This window comes from Neoarius graeffei, chromosome 15 (assembly GCF_027579695.1).
Source record: "Neoarius graeffei isolate fNeoGra1 chromosome 15, fNeoGra1.pri, whole genome shotgun sequence".
Lineage (NCBI taxonomy): Eukaryota > Metazoa > Chordata > Actinopteri > Siluriformes > Ariidae > Neoarius > Neoarius graeffei.
The window spans coordinates 20,132,551-20,152,757 of NC_083583.1; the positions used below are offsets into that span (position 1 = coordinate 20,132,551).

Here is a 20,207-nt window from a genome sequence, read left to right on the forward strand (position 1 = left end):
GAGACACACACATACAATGTCTTGCAAAAGTATTCATCCCCCAAATGTTTGTCCTGTTTTGTCACATTAAAAGCTGGAATTAAAATGGATTTTTGGAGGTTTAGCACCATTTGATTTAAACAACATGCCTACAGCTTTTAAGGTGCAAATTGTTGTTTTATTGTGACACAAACAATAATTAAAATGAAAAAACAGAAATCTGGAGTGTGCATAGGTATTAAACCATCGCAAACACCCCCAATCATACACCCCCCCCCCCCCCCCCCAAAAAAAAAGTCAATACTTTGTAGAGCCACCTTTTGCTGCAATTACAGCTGCAGATCTTTTGGTGTATGTCTCTATTAGCTTAGCACATCTAGCCTCTGGGATATTTGCCCATTCCTCAAGGCAAAACTGCTCCAACTCCTTCAAGTTAGATTGGTTGAGTTGGTGTACAGCAATCTTCAAGTGATGCCACAGATTCTCAGTTGGATTGAGGTCTGGGCTTTGATTAGGCCATTCCAAGACATTTAAATGTTTCCCTTTAAACCACTCCAGTGTAGCTTTAGCAGTACGTTTAGGGTCATTGTCCTGCTGGAACGTGAACCTTCATCCCAGTCTCAAACCTCTGGCTGACTCAAACAGGTCTTCCTCCAGAATTGCCCTGTATTTAGTGCCATCCATCTTTCCTTCAGTCCTGACCAGCTTTCCTGTCCCTGCAGATGAAAAATGTCCCCACAGCATGATGCTGCCACCACCATGCTTCACTGTAGGAATGGTATTCTCAGGGTGTTGGGTTTGCGCCACACGTGGCATTTCCTGTGATGGCCAAAAAGATCAATTTTAGTCTCATTTGACCAGAGAATCTTCTTCCATGTGTTTGGAGAGTCTACCACATGCTGTTGGGCAAACTCCAAATGTGTTTTCTTAAGCAATGACTTTTTTCTGTCCACTCTTCCATAAAGCCTTGCTCTGTGGAGTGTACAGCTTAAAGTGGTCCTATGGACAGATACTCCCATCTCCACTGTGGATCTTTGCAGCTCCTTCAGTGTTATCAGTCTTTGTTGCATCTCTGATTAATGCCCTCCTTGCCCGGTCTGTGAGTTTTGGTGGGCAGCCTTCTCTTGTCAGGTTTGTAGTGCTGAGATATTCTTTCCATTTTGCTATAAGGGATTTATTGGTGGGTGGCACGGTGGTGTAGTGGTTAGCACTGTTGCCTCACAGCAAGAAGGTCCTGGGTTCAAGCCCAGCAGCCAATGAGGGCCTTTCTGTGTGGAGTTTGCATGTTCTCCCCGTGTCTGTGTGGGTTTCCTCTACAGTCCAAAGACATGCAGGTTAGGTTAACTGGTGACTCTAAATTGACCGTAGGTATGAATGTGAGTGTGAATGGTTGTCTGTGTCTATGTGTCAGCCCTGTGATGACCTGGTGACTTGTCCAGGGTGTACCCCGCCTCTTGCCCATAGTCAGCTGGGATAGGCTCCAGCTTGCCTGCGACCCTGTACAGGATAAGCGGCTACAGATAATGGATGGATTTAATGGTGCTCCCTGGGCTATTCAAAGTTTGGGATATTTTTTTTATAACCCAACCTTGATCCATACTTCTTCACAACTTTGTCTCTGACCTGTTTGGAGTGCTTCTTGGTTTTCATGTTGCTTTCTTAGTAGTGTTGCAGAGTCAGGGTCCTTCCAGAACAGGTTGATTTATACAGACATCATGTGACAGATCATATATGACAGTTTGATTGCACACAGGTGAATCTTCATCAACTAATTATGTGACTGATGAAGTGAATTGGTTGGACCAGCTCTTATTTAGGGGTTTCATATGAAAGGGGGTGAATACCTATGCACATTCCAGATTTCTGTTTTTTTCATCTTAATTATTGTTTGTGTCACAATAAAACAACAATTTGCACCTTTACAGTGGTAGGCATGTTGTGTACATCAAATGGTGCTACCCCTCCCCCCCCCAAAAAAAATCCATTTTAATTCCAGCTTTTAATGCGACAAACCAGGACAAACACCAAGGGGGATGAATACTTTTGCAAGACACTGTACACATACCCCCAAAGTTATAGCATTTATATGAGCCAGGTTCTTACTCTGTAGCCTTACTAGCTGAGATTTTACTCCAGGAGATGGCAGGAACTCTCACGGTGACGGCAATTACCTGCCTGATGGGTACGACATGTCTTTTCCTGGCCCTTTGATGAGGTGAGGCCTTCTTTCTCCTCTCATATACTACACACAAACTGAACATTAAATATGCAGGCTGTTTCAGCAGTAATGTTTGGAAACACATCACCAGGTTATCAAAGTGTATGTGCAGTAATCCATATTGACCTGTTGCAGCAAAACTATGAAGGTGAAAGGCTTGCTTCATTTTATCCAGACCAAATCCCAGCAGTGTCTTCAACATTTGGATGAACCTAACCAAAAGGAGGCCTATTTCTTTTGGAAGATTATGGAGCTTATGTGCAATAAAAATGGAGTAAGTGTTGTAGTTTTTTATGCGGCGATTGTTTAAGCACAATTACTTACAATAAATGTATCAAGTTGTTTTATCTGCAAGAAGGCAAAATTTTTCTGAATTGTAAGTGCATAAATGAATAAATTTACCTACAGTAAATGTGTAAGTTAAAGATGTTTCTTTTACAGAATGTATTGCTGGCTGAAGTCGCTACAGTCCTCTTCAAAGGTTACATACCTCTGAGGAACAAGGTATCAAATGTTTGTTTAATAACACATCAGCATCACCTGATGTGTCTGTATTGTATATTGCAACTGTGTATTTTTTGTGTTTTTTTATTTTTTACATGACAATTCCTGCTACAGCTAAGGGGTGGGAAGAACCAGGATGACTGGTGTCTTCCTCTGGCGCAACTGTTGTGCTTGGCTGATCCAGAAGATGACATCTTGAATGCTGTGGTTAAAATGGGAGAAACGCTTGGTATGGATCAGTAACAGTACTTTTTGACCTTCAGTTGTTGTCATCATATCATTAACTGTTAACTGTTTGACTGACCCAGATGTTTGATCTTTCATCTGCAGACTCCAAAGGACTGACCTATGCAGCACATATTTGCTATGTGGTGGCGCTGGAGGTGCTGGAACCATATCAAGGATTCAGCTTTGAGCTCATTGGCTGTGACAGGTATTTTTTTTTGTGTGTGTGTGTGTGTGTGTGGGTGTGTGGGTGGGTGGGTGGGTAAGAGAGAGATTGTGCTTGGCTGATCCAGAAGATGACATCTTGTTGACTTGCTCTTTGTACCAGTTTGCCCGTCAGCCAATCAGCTGTGAGGGAAGCCATTGAGCGAACTGAGGTGTATGAATACTTCTGCTTCCTGACCTCAGGATTCGCTCAGCCAAACTTCCAGGTTGGACTTTCTCTTTCCTTCTTTTTAATATTGATGGGCTGAATTTAAGTATGAATCATTATACTAAGGCCCTGTCCACACGGCAACGGATTCAGGTGAATCTGATAAAATTGTTTATCATTTCAGCCTGTCGTCCACACAGCACTGGTGTTTTGGGTGCCCCAAAATGAAATCTTTTGAGAACGGGTTCCAGAGTGGAAAAATCTGGCAATGGCGCCGTTGTGAAGTCGTCTGGATGAGTAGAACGGATTTGTTTATGATGACATCACAACCACATGACTGTCAGTGCTTCACGCCGGGTAGAAGTGTAATGAACTCGATGCGAGTTGTCAACAAATCCTATAACTTGGTTCATGAAACGCGCTTACAAAATATTTTCACTGCTTTCCAAAAACAAAAACAATCCCGCCAGCAAAAATAGGGGAAAAAAAAGGAGCGATCTCACCTCTTCAGATGTTGGTTTAAGTCCGACAATACATTCCTCAAAAAGAGCGTAGAAGAACAAAGTAATCCATCAACATGTAGCATTCAATTTATTCTGGACCATTAAAGAATTCTGGAGGATATCAGAATGTTGGCGTACTGGCTTCCATCTACCCCCATTCATTCCTCTTTCCGCGTCTTTCGTTTTACGCTACTGATTAATAATCAAAACTTTATGTGGCTGATGCTACAGAAGAAGGGGTTTATGCGCATGTGTCTACTTCTTCTATTGTTCTGGTGTCTCCGATGGGACCGTCTTACAGTGCACGTAGAGGTGTGGCATGTGTATTGCATCGTTTTCAGCAAGCGTTGCGTTGCCATATGTACCTGATATTTTACTGATCCGTTGCCCATGTGGACGTGAAAAAAAATCTCGTTGCCGTTGTCGTGTGGATGTAGCCTAAGATTGAATGACTGTCTGTCTTAGATCTACAAATACTATCACGCCAGCAGGCTCGCAGAGTCTGGCCTTGTTGATCAAGCCTTTGACTACTGCAAGACCATCGCTAGAGCAATTGCTACTTTCCCACATGAAATCACAAAGACCACGATGGAACTGACCATTGCGGTAAATATCAAACAAATTATCAATAGTTGTGAAACACTTTCAAGGTTTTAAATGCAAAATATTGTCTTTATCACCAATTTACTTGCCCTGTCTGTCTTGTAGCTGTCTGAGAGACTACACCAAGGGAAGGGAAAGGAACCCGAGTGGCTGATAAATCTTCGTCAGCTGCATGCAAATGATGTGTTTAAGATGAAAGACTCAGAAAGTGGCCTTTTGACTACTGAGATGTTCCATCTCCTACGTCCATGTATGAAATTCCACATTACACCATGGGGTATGTTAGAATCCACCATGTGCACAAAAAAACTGTAATGAACATTTATGAATCAAAGAAAGTTTGTGAACTGATAACTCCTTAAAAATGAGTTGTAGAGAGAGACATGTTGGTGGTATGCTGTGTTTAAGAGGATGATGGGAGCCCAAAACTACACTGAAATCTAAGAATGTGTTTTTTTTCCCCCAGATAATTAATAATGATTTGTCAGCACAGATCTGTCAGCTCTTTAACAATTTACATTACAAAAAAGTCGAATCGTTTAGATTTATATACAACCCCAATTCCATACATTTGGGACACTGTGTAAAAGGTAAATAAAAAACAGAATATGATGATTTGCAAATATCGGAAACCCTATATATCATTGAAAATAGTACAAAGACAACAGATCAAATGTTGAAACTGAGAAATGTTGTTGTTTTTTGAAAAATATATGCTCATTTTGGGCGGTACTGTGGTGTAGTGGTTAGCACTGTTGCCTAACAGCAAGAAGGTTCTGGGTTCAAGCCCAGTGCCTTTCTGTGTGGAGTTTGCATGTTCTCCCCATGTCTGCATGGGTTTCCTCCAGGTGCTTCGGTCTCTCCCACAGTCTAAAGACATACAGGTTAGGCTAATTGGTAGCTTGAAATTGACCGTAGGTGTGAATGGTTGTTTGTCTCCATATGTTGGCCCTGCAATGACCTGGCGACTTGTCCAGGGTGTACACTGCCTCTCACCCATAGTCAGCTGGGATAAGCTCCAGCTTGCCTGTGACCTGGTACAGGATAAGTGGCTACAGATAATGGATGGATGGATGCTCATTTTGAATTTGATGTCAGCAACACATTTCAAAAAAGTTGGGACAAGTGCATGTTTACCACTGTGCTGCTTCGTCTCTACTTTTAACAACACTCTGTAAATGTTTGGGAACTATGGAGACCAATTGCTGTAGTTTTGAAAGAGAAACATTGTCCTAATTTCAGTTGCTGAACAGTTTGCGGGTCACCTTTGTCATATTTTGTGCTTCATAATGCATCAATTGTTTTAAATGGGAGACAGGTCTGGACTGCAGGCAGGCCAGTTTAGCGCCTGGACTCTTTTACTATGGAGCCATGCAGTTTTAATATGTGCAGAAAGTGGTTTGGCATTGTTGTGCTGAAAGAAGGAAGGCTTTCTCTGAAAAAGATTTTGTCTGGATGGCAGCATATTGCTCTGAAATATGTATATATCATTCAGCATTAATGATGCCTTCCTAGATGTACGAGTTACCAATGTCATGTACAGTGTCGTGTGCACCCTCATACCATCACAGATGCTGGCTTTTGAACTGTGCACTGATAACAAGCCGGATGGTCCCTCTCCTCCTTAGCCTGGAGGACACGGTGTCCATGATTTCTAAAAAGAATTTCTACTTTTGATTCATCAGAGCTCGGGACAATTTTCCACTTCGCCTCAGTCCACCGTAAAAGAGCTCGGGCCCAGAGAAAGTGGCAGTGTTTCTGGATATTGTTTATATCTGGTTTTCACTTGCATTTGTGGATGCAGTAATGAACTGTTTTCCCAGACGATGGTTTTCTGAAGTGTTCTTGAGCCCATACAGTGATTTCCACTACAGACACGCATCTGCTTTTAATGCAGTGTCGCCTGAGGGCCTGAAGATCACAAGCATCCAATATCAGTTTTCATTCTTGTCTCTTGCATACAGAGATTTCTCCAGATTCTCTGAATCTTTTAATGATATTATGTACCATAGATGATGTGATCCCCAAATTCTTTGCAAGTTTACATTGAGGAACATTATTCTTAAATTGTTGCATTGTTTGCCCATGCAGTCTTTCACAGAGCGGTGAACCCCTCCCCATCTTTACTTCTGAGAGACTGAGTCTCTCTGGGATGCTCTTTTTATACCCAATCATGTTATTGACCTGTTGCCAATTAGCCAAATTAGGATTTATTTTTTATTTTTTATTTTTAGCATTACATAACTTGTTCAGTCTTAACTGAACTTAACTGAACTGAAAAGTCCTAACTTTTCTGAAATGTGTTGCTGACATCAAATTCAAAATGATCATATATTTTTCAAAAAAACAATAACAAAAAATTATCAGCTTCAACATGTGATATGTTGTCTTTGTACTATTTGCAATGAAATATGGGGCTTGCAAATCATCATATTCTGTTTTTTTATCGACATTTTACACAATGTCCCACATTTTTGGAACTGGAATTGTATTTGCACCAATTAAATTTTATTAAAATTTTATAAGCTTATCGGATCATATTTACCTACAGCATACATTCATTTTCTGGGTAAAAGACAGAAAGGATCAGAGCTTAGCTAGGTGGAAAGATGATTTCGGATTGATTTTTCAAAAATACTGCAAAGTGTAGAGACACTGAACATGCAGAGTGTGTAAGGTGAACATTTATTCATTGAAAGTTCTCTTGTTAAGACAACTGATTCACCTGATCGATTATAAAGTGGGTAGAAAATATGTGTACCTTTCACTCCCTTTCTGATTACTTTTTGTGTTAAAAATGTACTGATTTTAGCAGGTACTCATGTTCAAGGTAGCTGAGACATTGACAACACATGTCTCATTCATTACTGTCTTCTGCAAGAGAAGACAAAGAACATGAAGCACTTTCATTCTTAGTTCAGTTTCACTTCATTGAATGATTGTCTGTTTGTTTAACAGAGGTGTTTGACTCACTGTACACTCCGGGAGAGATGCTGGGAGAAGGAGGTTTTGGGACTGTCTGCGAAGGAGTCCGTAATGCAGATGGCAAACAGGTAATAGGACTCCACATCTACAGTTAATTTGCACTGAACAACACAATGCATTACAACTTATGGACTGTATATTCCCTACTGAGGTTTTATATAAGAATGTAATTGTGTTATATGTGTGAAAAGGTTGCCATGAAATATTTAGACAAGGATCAGCATGACAAGTTCATCACCATTGTAAGTAAACGTTACTTCTGAGATACTCCAGAGAAGCCATGGTGTAAATTTACTTGTTTGTGCCAACATAGTCATAAACAATTCACCTCCCAATCATGATTTAGACCCAGATTTTATTATGGATCATCCATAATAGATTTCTGAGTCAGTACCAGTCCAAGCCTTTGTGTTTTAAAATCTCTGCTTACCATAGTTTTGGCCTATTCACTCTAAACCCATGCTAACTATATCTGTTCGTGTTTCAGCCTGGACAGACACAGCGCTTCCCTCGGGAGGTAGCTTTAATGCAAATGGTATCCAAGCCGTATCGCTGTGAGAATGTGCTGGAGCTGATAGAATGGTTCGAGATGTCCGATGGCTATGTCTTGATCTTGGAGCGACCCAGCCCCTGCATGGACCTCTATCAGTTCCAAAAAAGTTACAAATGTCGACTGTCAGAACCACTGGCTCAAATAATCATGCGTCAGGTGGTTCAGGCCGCACGCCATTGCTGTGACTGTGGTGTCCTTCACCGTGACATCAAGGCAGAGAATCTTCTCGTCAACACTGACACACTGGTAGTGAAGCTGATTGACTTTGGCTGTGGTGATTTGCTGAAGGACACCCCCTACACGAGTTATGAAGGTAAAAGCATGTAGTATGGCTCCGACATGGGAGGAATACTGAAGCATGGACGTGCGGGAAACGGTGTCAACACAGGCTTTATTTTAACTATTTTTGTTGCTTTTCAGCTTTACTAAACTTATTCACACACACACACAACATCAATTGACAACAGGTGTAATGACTTTGCCACTCACCTTCCCTGGCCCTGCTCGATTCACAAACTGATGCTTGACCACGCCCAAGCTGCCACAGGGTATAACAGGTGTTTGGACAGGATAAAAAACGTGACATTTTTGTGACATTGCTGATCTCTCTTTTTCACTCAGGCACTTGGTCTTTCTTCCCTCCTGAGTGGATATGTGAGCGAGAGTATTTGGGTCGTCCTGCCACCATCTGGAGTCTGGGTGTTCTCCTGTTCAGCTTGGTGTGTGGATACTTGCCCTTTAATTACTTGGATGACATTGTTGAACAAAAAATGCACGTGGCTCCTGATCTGTCTAGAGGTGAGAAAATGTGAAAGCATCACATTTAGACCTGGATAGTAAAGTTGGAAAACCTGCCTTACAGAATTAATTAAACAGATCCATTCATTCTCAGAATTATTCATTGAACTGTAATTTCTATCTAAACATCTCTCATCACTACAAACAGGTTGCCGTGATCTGATATTTTGGTGTCTGGAGCGAGACCCTCACTCTCGGCCAACGTTCAAGGAAATCCTCAGACATGAATGGTTAACGGAACCTCAGAACAAAGTCAAGGTTAGACAGTGAGAAGAGAATAAACCTAATTATAAAGAGTGAAAACATGCTATACTAGTAACAGAGATTGTATTGAGACACTATTGAGATTGCGGGATAAGTATTGAGATAATCAATCTGTAAAAATAAAAACCCATTAACAGACAAAGTAATCTATGACTATATAAATATTAAGCTGAAAGTAATGTACCCAAACATGTCTAACATGTTAATTTAAAGTGCCATTCCACCATTGGATATATTTTTTTGGCATAAAATACAATATATTTTATGACAACATGACTAGACAGAGAAATCTTTTAGCTTCAAAATGATATATCAAACATAATTTTTTGACAACGACAAGTATATTAATTTTGCGACCAAAGTCACCTACCCTTTTAATTTCCGCGCGGTAGTGAAACGTGATGTCATCGGCAGGTTCCCCTTCTTGTGTACCATGTCACGTGTGACATGGCACAGATTATTAGCAATGGCGGATAGAACGCGATTGTCAGCTTCGGAAAAGAAGCGAAGGAAAATAGCAAGTGATGCCCAAAGGAGACGGTCGATGGTGAATATCGGCACAGCAATCAACAAGTGGAAATCGCGTTCTATCCACCATTGCTGATAATCTGTGCCACGTCACACGTGACGTCGTACACAAGAAGGGGAACCTGCTGATGACATCACGCGCGGAAATTAAAAGGGTAGGTGACTTTGGTCGCAAAATTAATATACTTGTCGTTGTCAAAAAATAATGTTTGATATATCATTTTGAAGCTAAAAGATTTCTCTGTCTAGTCATGTTGTCATAAAATATATTGTATTTTATGCCAAAGAATACATCCAATGGTGGAATGGCACTTTAAGACTTGCAGACCTTTCTTGCAGTATCTAAACTAAACTAAAAGGTGTTTAAATTTACTTTCCGAAGTTGTAATCTATTAGCAATCAAGTACTTGCATTACATGTAGTCAAATATTAGGCATTTCCAATATGATACTAAATCATATTTATGACACATGAATTCATGATGTACAATCCTTTTTTCTGTACAGGACCTAATGAAAATTCAGAAACCGGCTCTTCATCTTCCCCCTCTGGAGAGCCACATTACACGATGGGGTATGTTAGAATCCACCATTTTCCCTCCAAGAATATATTGAACATTTTTGATTCACACAGCAAGGAATGTACAGTAATGTGTAGTTAGCGAATTCATAAAGCAGTCAAAAGGTACTGTGGAGATTCCTACTTAATTGAATGATTGTCTGTTTGTTTAACAGAGGTGTTTGAGTCACTGTACACTCCAGGAGACATGCTGGGAGAAGGAGTTTTTGGGACTGTCTGCGCAGGAGTCCGTAATGCAGATGGCAAACAGGTAATAGGACTCCACATCTACAGTTAATTTGCACTGATCAGCACAATGTATTACATCTTACAGACTGTATATTTCCTACTGAGGTTTTACATCAGAACATAATTATGTGCTATGTGTGTGAAAAGGTTGCCATGAAATATGTGGCCAAGCATGAACATGACAAGTTCATCACCATTGTAAGTAAACTTTACTTCTGAGATACTCCAGAAAAACCATAATGTAAATGTACAGTACTTGTTTGTGCTAACGTAGTTATAAACAATTGACCTCCCAATCATGTTTTCAACTCAGATATTATAATATATCTTCCATAATAGAGTCCCGAATCAGTACCAGTCCAAACCTTTGTGTTATTTCAAATATCTGCTTACCATAGTTTAGACCTATTCACTCCACACCCATGCTAACCATATCTGTTCGTGTTTCAGCCTGGAGAGACAAAGTGCCGTCCTCTGGAGGTAGCATTAATGGAAATGGTATCCAAGCCGTTTCGTTGTGAGAATGTGCTGGAGCTGATAGAATGGTTTGAGATGTCAGATGGCTACGTCTTGATCTTGGAGCGACCCAGCCCCTGCATGGACCTCCATCAGTTCCGAAAAAGTCAAGAAGGTCGACTGTCAGAACCACTGGCTCAAATAATCATGCGTCAGGTGGTTCAGGCTGCACATCATTGCTGTGACTGTGGTGTCCTTCACCGTGATATTAAGGCAGAGAATCTTCTCATCAACCCTGACACACTGGAAGTGAAGCTGTTCAACTTTGGCTGCGGCGATTTGCTGAAGGACACCCCCTACACGAGTTATGAAGGTAAGGGCGTAATAGGTGTTGGGACATGTAACCCTGGTTACACTGTTAATAAATTTACATGACTCAATATGAACCAGTATCAGATGATTTTAAGAACACCTAGGAGCCCTACAGATGAATAGCAATATTAAGAGTTACACACAGGAATGAATTTGAATAAACGTGTATTATTTCACAGTAACAACAACAACTTGTCTATTAGCCAAAATAAATAATAAACAAATAAAAATAATAAAGTGCGCACAAAAGGGGAAAAAAAAACTTTTGGCCCCTTAGTCTTTGAGCTTTAGTTTCAGTTTTATCATTGGGGCCCAGTAAATTTGTGTCAATGTCAGTGTTGTCCTATGACACCACGGAGCAAGGGAAGGAAAGGAAATCCAACTTCCGATAAATTAGTCTGACTCGCCATCCAGCAAATTGGAATTTCCTCTTCACAAAACCTTTATACTGTTGTGGACTCTGAGGATCTATGCTGAACTTCTACTTCAGTGGACTGGTGAAGATGCCTTCTTGGTATCAAACTCGACAGCAGACCAGCTATAAGACCCTTTTCAGTCACGTGACCTTCGTAAACGTGACCGCCATTTTGGACATGTAGTGGACTTCGGCTCGAATCGGTTTGAATGCGAGGAAGGCGACAAACATAAAAGAAAAAGGAGCGAGATGCAGAAAACTGTATTTACTAGTTTACTGTAATTATGATCTGGCAGCTATTTACACCGGATCCAGTGTAAATAGCTGCCGGAGCCAACGTCCGAGCTTGCCGGAGCGCGCTCCGGCCGGCCGCGAGCTAGCGCGCTCCGGAACCTCGGACGTTGGCTCCGGCAGCTATTTACACTGGATCCGGTGTAAATAGCTGCCAGATCATAATTACAGTAAACTAGAATGGAATGTTAACAGCAATGTAATGCTTTTTCTGGCTAATTTTATTTGTCTTACCTCCAACAAAGTGGTCACTACACAAGTGTTGGTATGCCGCTATCCGTCTTCTCCGTCGGTCAGCATCTATGGGGATCCGATAAAATGATAACCCTTGCCTTGTTTGTTGATGGTTACTACATCCAGGTGCACAACAATATAGTGGCATGATGGAAGTCTTGCTGAAAATAAACACTTTCTTTGCTGCCGTTCCTCAATGTTGGCTGTGGTAAACTACTGGTAGTACATGTCCAAAATGGCGGCCGCGTTTGTCGTGACGTCACGTGAAAAGGGTCCATACCTTAAAAAAAAAAAAAAAAACCTGACCGCTGAGCAGACCAAATTAGCCCGTCACTCATTGAACCTTGCACATCCAATTTCCAAGATCTTTAGACACTTTTGTACCTTTCAGGCAGTAGAAAAAGTTTGAACCAGTGTAGCTTCTTCGGTGTATTGTTTCTAGCAAAATGGCGCTCTCTCTTCAGAGCTCTCTTCGGATGATAGGTCTCTCTGGACAGAATAAAAAATGTGACATTTTTGTGACATTGCTGATGGTTCTTCTCTCTTTTTCACTCAGGCACTTGGTCTTTCTTCCCTCCTGAGTGGATATGTGAGCGAGAGTATTTGGGTCGTCCTGCCACCATCTGGAGTCTGGGTGTTCTCCTGTTCAGCTTGGTGTGTGGATACTTGCCCTTTAATTACTTGGACGACATTGTTGAACAAAAAATGCACATCGCTTCTGATCTGTCTAGAGGTGAGAAAATGTGAAAGCATCACATTTAGACCTGGATAGTAAAGTTGGAAAACCTGCCTTACAGAATTAATTAAACAGATCCATTCATTCTCAATTAATCTTTGAACAATAATTTCTATCTAAACGTCTCTCTCATCACTACAAACAGGTTGCCGTGATCTGATATTTTGGTGTCTGGAGCGAGACCCTCACTCTCGGCCAGCGTTCAAGGAAATCCTCAGACATGAATGGTTAACGGAACCTCAGAACAATGGCAAGGTTAGACAGTGAGAAGAGAATAAACCTAATTATAAAGAGTGAAAACATGCTATACTAGTAACAGAGATTGTATTGAGATACTGTATTGAGATTGAGGGATAAGTATTGAGATAATCCATTTGTAAAAATAAAAACCCATTAACAGACAAAGTACACTGTACACTGGCTAGATGGCTTTATCAATGTTAAGCTGAAAATAATGTTAACAAATATGTCTAACGTGTTTAAAAAACCATTAACAAAGTACACTGTACACTGTCTATTGAACAATTGTTCCACAAAATCGAGTCATATACGAGCTGATAGCCAACAAGACACATAGCACCGAGTTGGCTATAAGCCATATACAACGAGATTGATTAGAATAACTGTTTTATTATATCCACATTCACTGGATTTTGAGAAACAGAGCACTTTTATTTTTATTGTTGGAAATTCGATAAATAAAAACTTTATACAAATGTCCGACAAAATCATTTCCACTTAGAATGTAAACAAAAGATATGTTCTTACCATCAAATACTTTTATTCCAGATTTTGTTGCTTTTTTGCATTTGTTGGGTTTTTGTTTTCGAGTAGAGTGTTTATTTCATCCTTGCTTGGTTGAGCAACACGCTCTGGCATTTTGTTTTTCTCTACTCACGGTATATGACCTGATAGCCTAGTAGTAGAGTAGCCAATCAGAGCGCGCAATTGCTCATACCCAGTCAACGTGGATAGAATAAATGGCTATATAAATATTAAGCTGAAAATAATGTTAACAGTTATGTCTGACATGTTAGTTTAAGACTTGCAGACCTTTCTTGCAGTATCTAAACTAAAGTAAAAGCTGTTCATATTTACTTTCTGAAGTTGTACAACCCCGATTCCAAAAAAGTTGGGACAAAGTACAAATTGAAAATAAAAACGGAATGCAATAATTTACAAATCTCAAAAACTGATATTGTATTCACAATAGAACATAGACAACATATCAAATGTCGAAAGTGAGACATTTTGAAATTTCATGCCAAATATTGGCTCATTTGAAATTTCATGACAGCAACACATCTCAAAAAAGTTGGGACAAATAGTGGAGCAATATCAGAAAGGAGTTCGACAGTGTAAAATTGCAAAGAGTTTGAACATATCATCATCTACAGTGCATAATATCATCAAAAGATTCAGAGAATCTGGAAGAATCTCTGTGCGTAAGGGTCAGGGCTGGAAAACCATACTGGGTGCCCGTGATCTTTGGGCCCTTAGACGGCACTGCATCACGTACAGGCATGCTTCTGTATTGGAAATCACAAAATGGGCTCAGGAATATTTCCAGAGAACATTATCTGTGAACACAATTCACTGTGCCATCTGCCGTTGCCAACTAAAACTCTATAGTTCAAAGAAGAAGCCGTATCTAAACATGATCCAGAAGCGCAGACGTCTTCTCTGGGCCAAGGCTCATTTAAAATGGACTGTGGCAAAGTGGAAAACTGTTCTGTGGTCAGACGAATCAAAATTTGAAATTCTTTATGGAAATCAGAGACGCCGTGTCATTCGGACTAAAGAGGAGAAGGACGACCCAAGTTGTTATCAGCGCTCAGTTCAGAAGCCTGCATCTCTGATGGTATGGGGTTGCATTAGTGTGTGTGGCATGGGCAGCTTACACATCTGGAAAGACACCATCAATGCTGAAAGGTATATCCAGGTTCTAGAGCAACATATGCTCCCATCCAGACGACGTCTCTTTCAGGGAAGACCTTGCATTTTCCAACATGACAATGCCAAACCACATACTGCATCAATTACAGCATCATGGCTGCGTAGAAGAAGGGTCCGGGTACTGAACTGGCCAGCCTGCAGTCCAGATCTTTCACCCATAGAAAACATTTGGTGCATTATAAAACGGAAGATACGACAAAAAAGACCTAAGACAGTTGAGCAACTAGAATCCTACATTAGACAAGAATGAATTAACATTCCTATCCCTAAACTTGAGCAACTTGTCTCCTCAGTCCCCAGACGTTTACAGACTGTTGTAAAGAGAAAAGGGGATGTCTCACAGTGGTAAACATGGCCTTGTCCCAACTTTTTTGAGATGTGTTGTCATGAAATTTAAAATCACCTAATTTTTCTCTTTAAATGATACATTTTCTCAGTTTCAACATTTGACATGTCATCTATGTTCTATTCTGAATAAAATATGGAATTTTGAAACTCCCACATCATTGCATTCCGTTTTTATTTACAATTTGTTCTTTGTCCCAACTTTTTTGGAATCGGGGTTGTAATCTATTAGCCATCAAGTGCTTGCATTACTTGTACTCAAATATTAGGCATTTCCAATATGATACTAAATCCTATTTGTGCCACTTGAAATACGATGTACAATCCTTTTTTCTGTACAGAACCCAAAGAAAAGTGAGAAACCTGCTCATCAACTAACTCCTCCGGAGAGCCATATTACACAATGGGGTATGTCAGAATCCACCATCTTCCCAAAAATATATATATTGAACATTTGATTAATATATTTCATGAATCATATAAATATACATATTTATATTCATATATATTTGATTCAGCAAGGAATGTACAGTAATGTGTAGTTAGCGAATTCATAAAGCAGTCAAAAGGTACTGTGGAGATTCCTACTTAATTGAATGATTGTCTGTTTGTTTAACAGAGGTGTTTGAGTCACTGTACACTCTGGGAGAGATGCTGGGAGAAGGAGGTTTTGGGACTGCCTGCGCAGGAGTCCGTAATGCAGATGGCAAACAGGTAATAGGACTCCGCATCGACAGTTAATTTGCATTAATCAACACAATGTATTACAATTTATGGACTGTATATTTCACACTGAGGTTTTATATTAGAACATAATTATGTGTTATGTGTTTTAAAAGGTTGTCATGAAATATGTGGCCAAGCATCAACATGACAAGTTCATCACCATTGTAAGTAAACTTTACTTCTGAGATACTCCAGAGAAGCCATCATGTAAATGTATTTGTTTGTGCTAATATAGTCATAAACATTCACCTCCCAATCATGTTTTTGACTCAGATTTAATTATGTATCATCCATAATAGATTTCCGAATCAGTACCAGTCTAAACCTTTGTGTTTTAAAATCTCTGCTTACCATAGACCTATTCACTCCAAACCCATGCTAACCATATCTGTTCGTGTTTCAGCCTGGAGAGACACAGTGCCGTCCTCTGGAGGTAGCATTAATGGAAATGGTATCCAAGCCATTTCGTTGTGAGAATGTGCTGGAGCTGATAGAATGGTTTGAGATGTCAGATGGCTACGTCTTGATCTTGGAGCGACCCAGCCCCTGCATGGACCTCCATCAGTTCCGAAAAAGTCAAGAAGGTCGACTGTCAGAACCACTGGCTCAAATAATCATGCGTCAGGTGGTTCAGGCTGCACATCATTGCTGTGACTGTGGTGTCCTTCACCGTGACATTAAGGCAGAGAATCTTCTCATCAACCCTGACACACTGGAAGTGAAGCTGATCGACTTTGGCTGTGGCGATTTGCTGAAGGACACCCCCTACATGAGTTATGAAGGTAAGGGCATAATAGGTGTTTGGGCAGGATAAAAAAATGTGACATTTTTATGACATTGCTGATGGTTCTTCAATCTTTTTCACTCAGGCACTTGGTCTTTCTTCCCTCCTGAGTGGATATGTGAGCGAGAGTATTTGGGTCGTCCTGCCACCATCTGGAGTCTGGGTGTTCTCCTGTTCAACTTGGTGTGTGGATACTTGCCCTTTAATTACTTGGACGACATTGTTGAACAAAAAATGCACGTGGCTCCTGATCTGTCTAGAGGTGAGAAAATGTGAAAGCATCACATTTAGACCTGGATAGTAAAGTTGGAAAACCTGCCTTACAGAATTAATTAAACAGATCCATTCATTCTCAGAATTATTCATTGAACTGTAATTTCTATCTAAACATCTCTCATCACTACAAACAGGTTGCCGTGATCTGATATTTTGGTGCCTGGAGCGAGACCCTCACTCTCGGCCAACGTTCAAGGAAATCCTCAGACATGAATGGTTAACGGAACCTCAGAACAAAGTCAAGGTTAGACAGTGAGAAGAGAATAAACCTAATTATAAAGAGTGAAAACATGCTATACTAGTAACAAAGATTGTATTGAGATACTGTATTGAGATTGCAGGATAAGTATTGAGATAATCAATTTGTAAAAATAAAAACCCATTAACAAAGTAATCTATGGCTATATAAATATTAAGCTGAAAATAATGTACCCAAACATGTCTAACACATTAATTTAAGACCTGCAGACCTTTCTTGCAGTATCTAAACTAAAGTAAAACTGTTTATTTTTACTTTCTGAAGTTGTAATCTGTTATCCATCACATGCTTGCATTACTTGTAGTCAAATATTAGGCATTTCCAATATGATACTAAGTCATATTTATGACACATGAAATATGATGTACAATCCTTTTTTCTATACAGTACCCAATGAAAAGTGGGAAACCTGCTCATCAGCTTCCTCCTCCGGAGAGCCACATTACACGATGGCGTATGTTAGAATCCACAATTTTCCCAAAAAATATATATATTGAATGAACATTTTTGATTCACCCAGGAAGGAATGTTGAGTAATGTGTAGCTAGCGAATTCATAAAGCAGTCAAAAGGTACTGTGGAGATTCCAACTTAGTTGAATGTTTGTTTAATAGAGGAGTTTGAGTCACTGTACACTCCGAGAAAGTTGCTGAGAGAAAGAGGCTTCGGGACTGCCTGCACAGGAGTCCGTATCGCAGATGGCAAACAGGTAATAGGACTCCATATCTACAGTTAATTTGCACTGATCAACAAAATGCAGGATTTGTTCAGCATTACAAATTATGGAAGTCCCTGAGATACAAGCACAGGGTTTGACAACAACACTTGCCCGACTGCCCGGGACAAGTAAAATGCTACGTTGGGACAGCAGAATGAAAATCATGTTTTTGGTAGGGACCTGTTTAGTATCTGAACAATGTAATTGACACCAATTCAATTCATTTGAATGTTTAACCTCTGGAAAATTTGGTCTAATTTATTTGTGTGTCCAGTCAAAATAAAGAAATTCCACTATTTGTTGCCAGTCACCTGCAAAGTGAGGCTTGCAGCAAAATGTTGGCGAAATTAGGAGTATGGGGCTAAACGAGTATGATTTCCTAATGGAAAATGTTTCACAGGGTTGCTCAAACTAACAGTGTCAATAACAATCACTGACATGAATTAAATCAGCAACCTTTTGATCAACAATGTCAAATTGGAGCTGTATAAAAATTATGGACTGCATATTTTCTGCTGAAGTTTTACAATAAAAATGTAATTATGTTTTGTATTTGTGAACAGGTTGCAATTAAATATCTGAAAAAGAGACAGAACACCAAATTCATCACCACTGTAAGTAAACTTCTGCTTCTGAGATACTACAGAGACGACATAAGGTCAAAAGAACAACCACTTTATAGACCAAATTATATGTCCATTTACTCATTCCTGGTAAAATAATCAAAAACAATTTGCCTTCAAGTCATGTTTCAGATTCAGATTTTATTCCCTATCATCCATAATAGAGTTCCAAGTCAGTACCAGTCCAAGCCTTTGTGTTTTAACATTGCTGCTTGCCATAGTTTTGATGTATTCACTCCACACCCACGCTAACCATATCTGTTCGTGTTTCAGCCTGGAGAGACACTGTGCCGTCCTCTGGAGGTAGCATTAATGGAAATGGTATCCAAGCCATTTCGCTGTGAGAATGTGCTGGAGCTGATAGAATGGTTCGAGATGTCAGATGGCTATGTCTTGATCTTGGAGCTACCCAGCCCCTGCATGGATCTGCAGAAATTCCTCAAACATCACAAAGGTCGATTGTCAGAAGCACTGGCTCAGGTAATCATGCGTCAGGTGATTCAGGCTGTTCGTCACTGCTGTGACTGTGGTGTCCTTCAACATGACATCAAGTTAGAGAATCTTCTCATCAACCCTGACACACTGGTAGTGAAGCTGATCAGCTTTGGCTGTGGCGATTTGCTGAAGGACACCCCCTACACGAGTTATGAAGGTAAGGGCATAATAGTTATGAGACAAAATAAAAAACAATACAGTGGAGAATCATTTTTTGCAACATTGCTGATGATGCACCTTCTCTCTTTTTGCTCAGGCACTTGGCCTTGCGTCCCGCCTGAGTGGGTATGTGAAAGAGAGTATTTGGGTCGCCCTGCTACCATGTGGAATCTGGGCGTTCTCCTGTTCAACTTGGTATGCGGATACTTGCCCTTTCATAATGAGGACGGCACTGTTGATCAGAAGATGCACTTCTTTTCTGGCCTGTCTGCAAGTGAGAAAATATCGAAGCATCACCATTTAGACCCGTTGAAGTTGTAAACCCGGCATGACAAAATGAATTGATTTTTTTTAAAAAACAATACTTAACGTACTGTCTAAAATATCTTATCACGGCACACACAGGTTGCTACAATCTGATATGGTGGTGTCTGGACCTGGACCCTGACTCTCGGCCAACCTTTGAGGAAATCCTCAGCCATGAATGGTTTAAAATGCTTCAAAACTAAGTCCAGGTGAGACAGCAAGAAAAACAGTCCTTATTAAAAAGGAGACATACATGCTATAATACTTTAGATTATACTGTGATCAAAATTTATACCCCTTTAAATCACAATAGGATAAGAACATACCTAATTCTCTCTCTCTCTTGCCCTCTTTCTTCAGGTTGCTGCTTGCTGTGGATGGACCCACATGGATACCTTAAACATTGCTCTTACCAAAATAGTTTATGTCCAAATTTCACCCTCGATTGTCCAATTCATCTGCACAGTCATGACTTGATGATAAAAACTTTCTCTATAATCACAAGAGACTCTGATGCTTGTACTGTGGATTCTCACTAGTGTTGAGTAATGACTTTTAGTCCTACTATTCTTTGTAGTAAGGGGAAGCCATGGCCAAATGGTTAGCAGAACAGCTTTGGGACCAAAAGGTCACTGGTTTGATTCCCTGAACCAGCAGTACTGGCTCAACTGCCCTTGAGCAAGGCACCTAATCCCCAGCTGCTGCAGCAAGTGTGGT

The 20,207-nt window shown here is 40.3% G+C and overlaps 1 protein-coding gene across 1 annotated transcript; it reads left to right on the forward strand.

The window, feature by feature from the left end:
• Positions 1-7,432: 7,432 nt before the first annotated feature.
• LOC132899235 (uncharacterized) lies at positions 7,433-19,944 on the forward strand. Its single transcript, XM_060940977.1, has 24 exons — positions 7,433-7,458; positions 7,582-7,632; positions 7,878-8,256; positions 8,565-8,741; positions 8,890-8,999; positions 10,040-10,106; positions 10,268-10,362; positions 10,488-10,538; positions 10,791-11,169; positions 12,665-12,841; positions 12,990-13,099; positions 15,487-15,553; positions 15,765-15,859; positions 15,985-16,035; positions 16,275-16,653; positions 16,741-16,917; positions 17,066-17,175; positions 17,578-17,644; positions 17,804-17,898; positions 18,471-18,521; positions 18,804-19,182; positions 19,282-19,458; positions 19,590-19,699; positions 19,851-19,944. The coding sequence occupies exons 2-23, from the start codon at positions 7,588-7,590 to the stop codon at positions 19,691-19,693; spliced, it is 3,342 nt and encodes a 1,113-aa protein (XP_060796960.1). The 5' UTR covers positions 7,433-7,458; positions 7,582-7,587; the 3' UTR covers positions 19,694-19,699; positions 19,851-19,944.
• Positions 19,945-20,207: the final 263 nt, after the last annotated feature.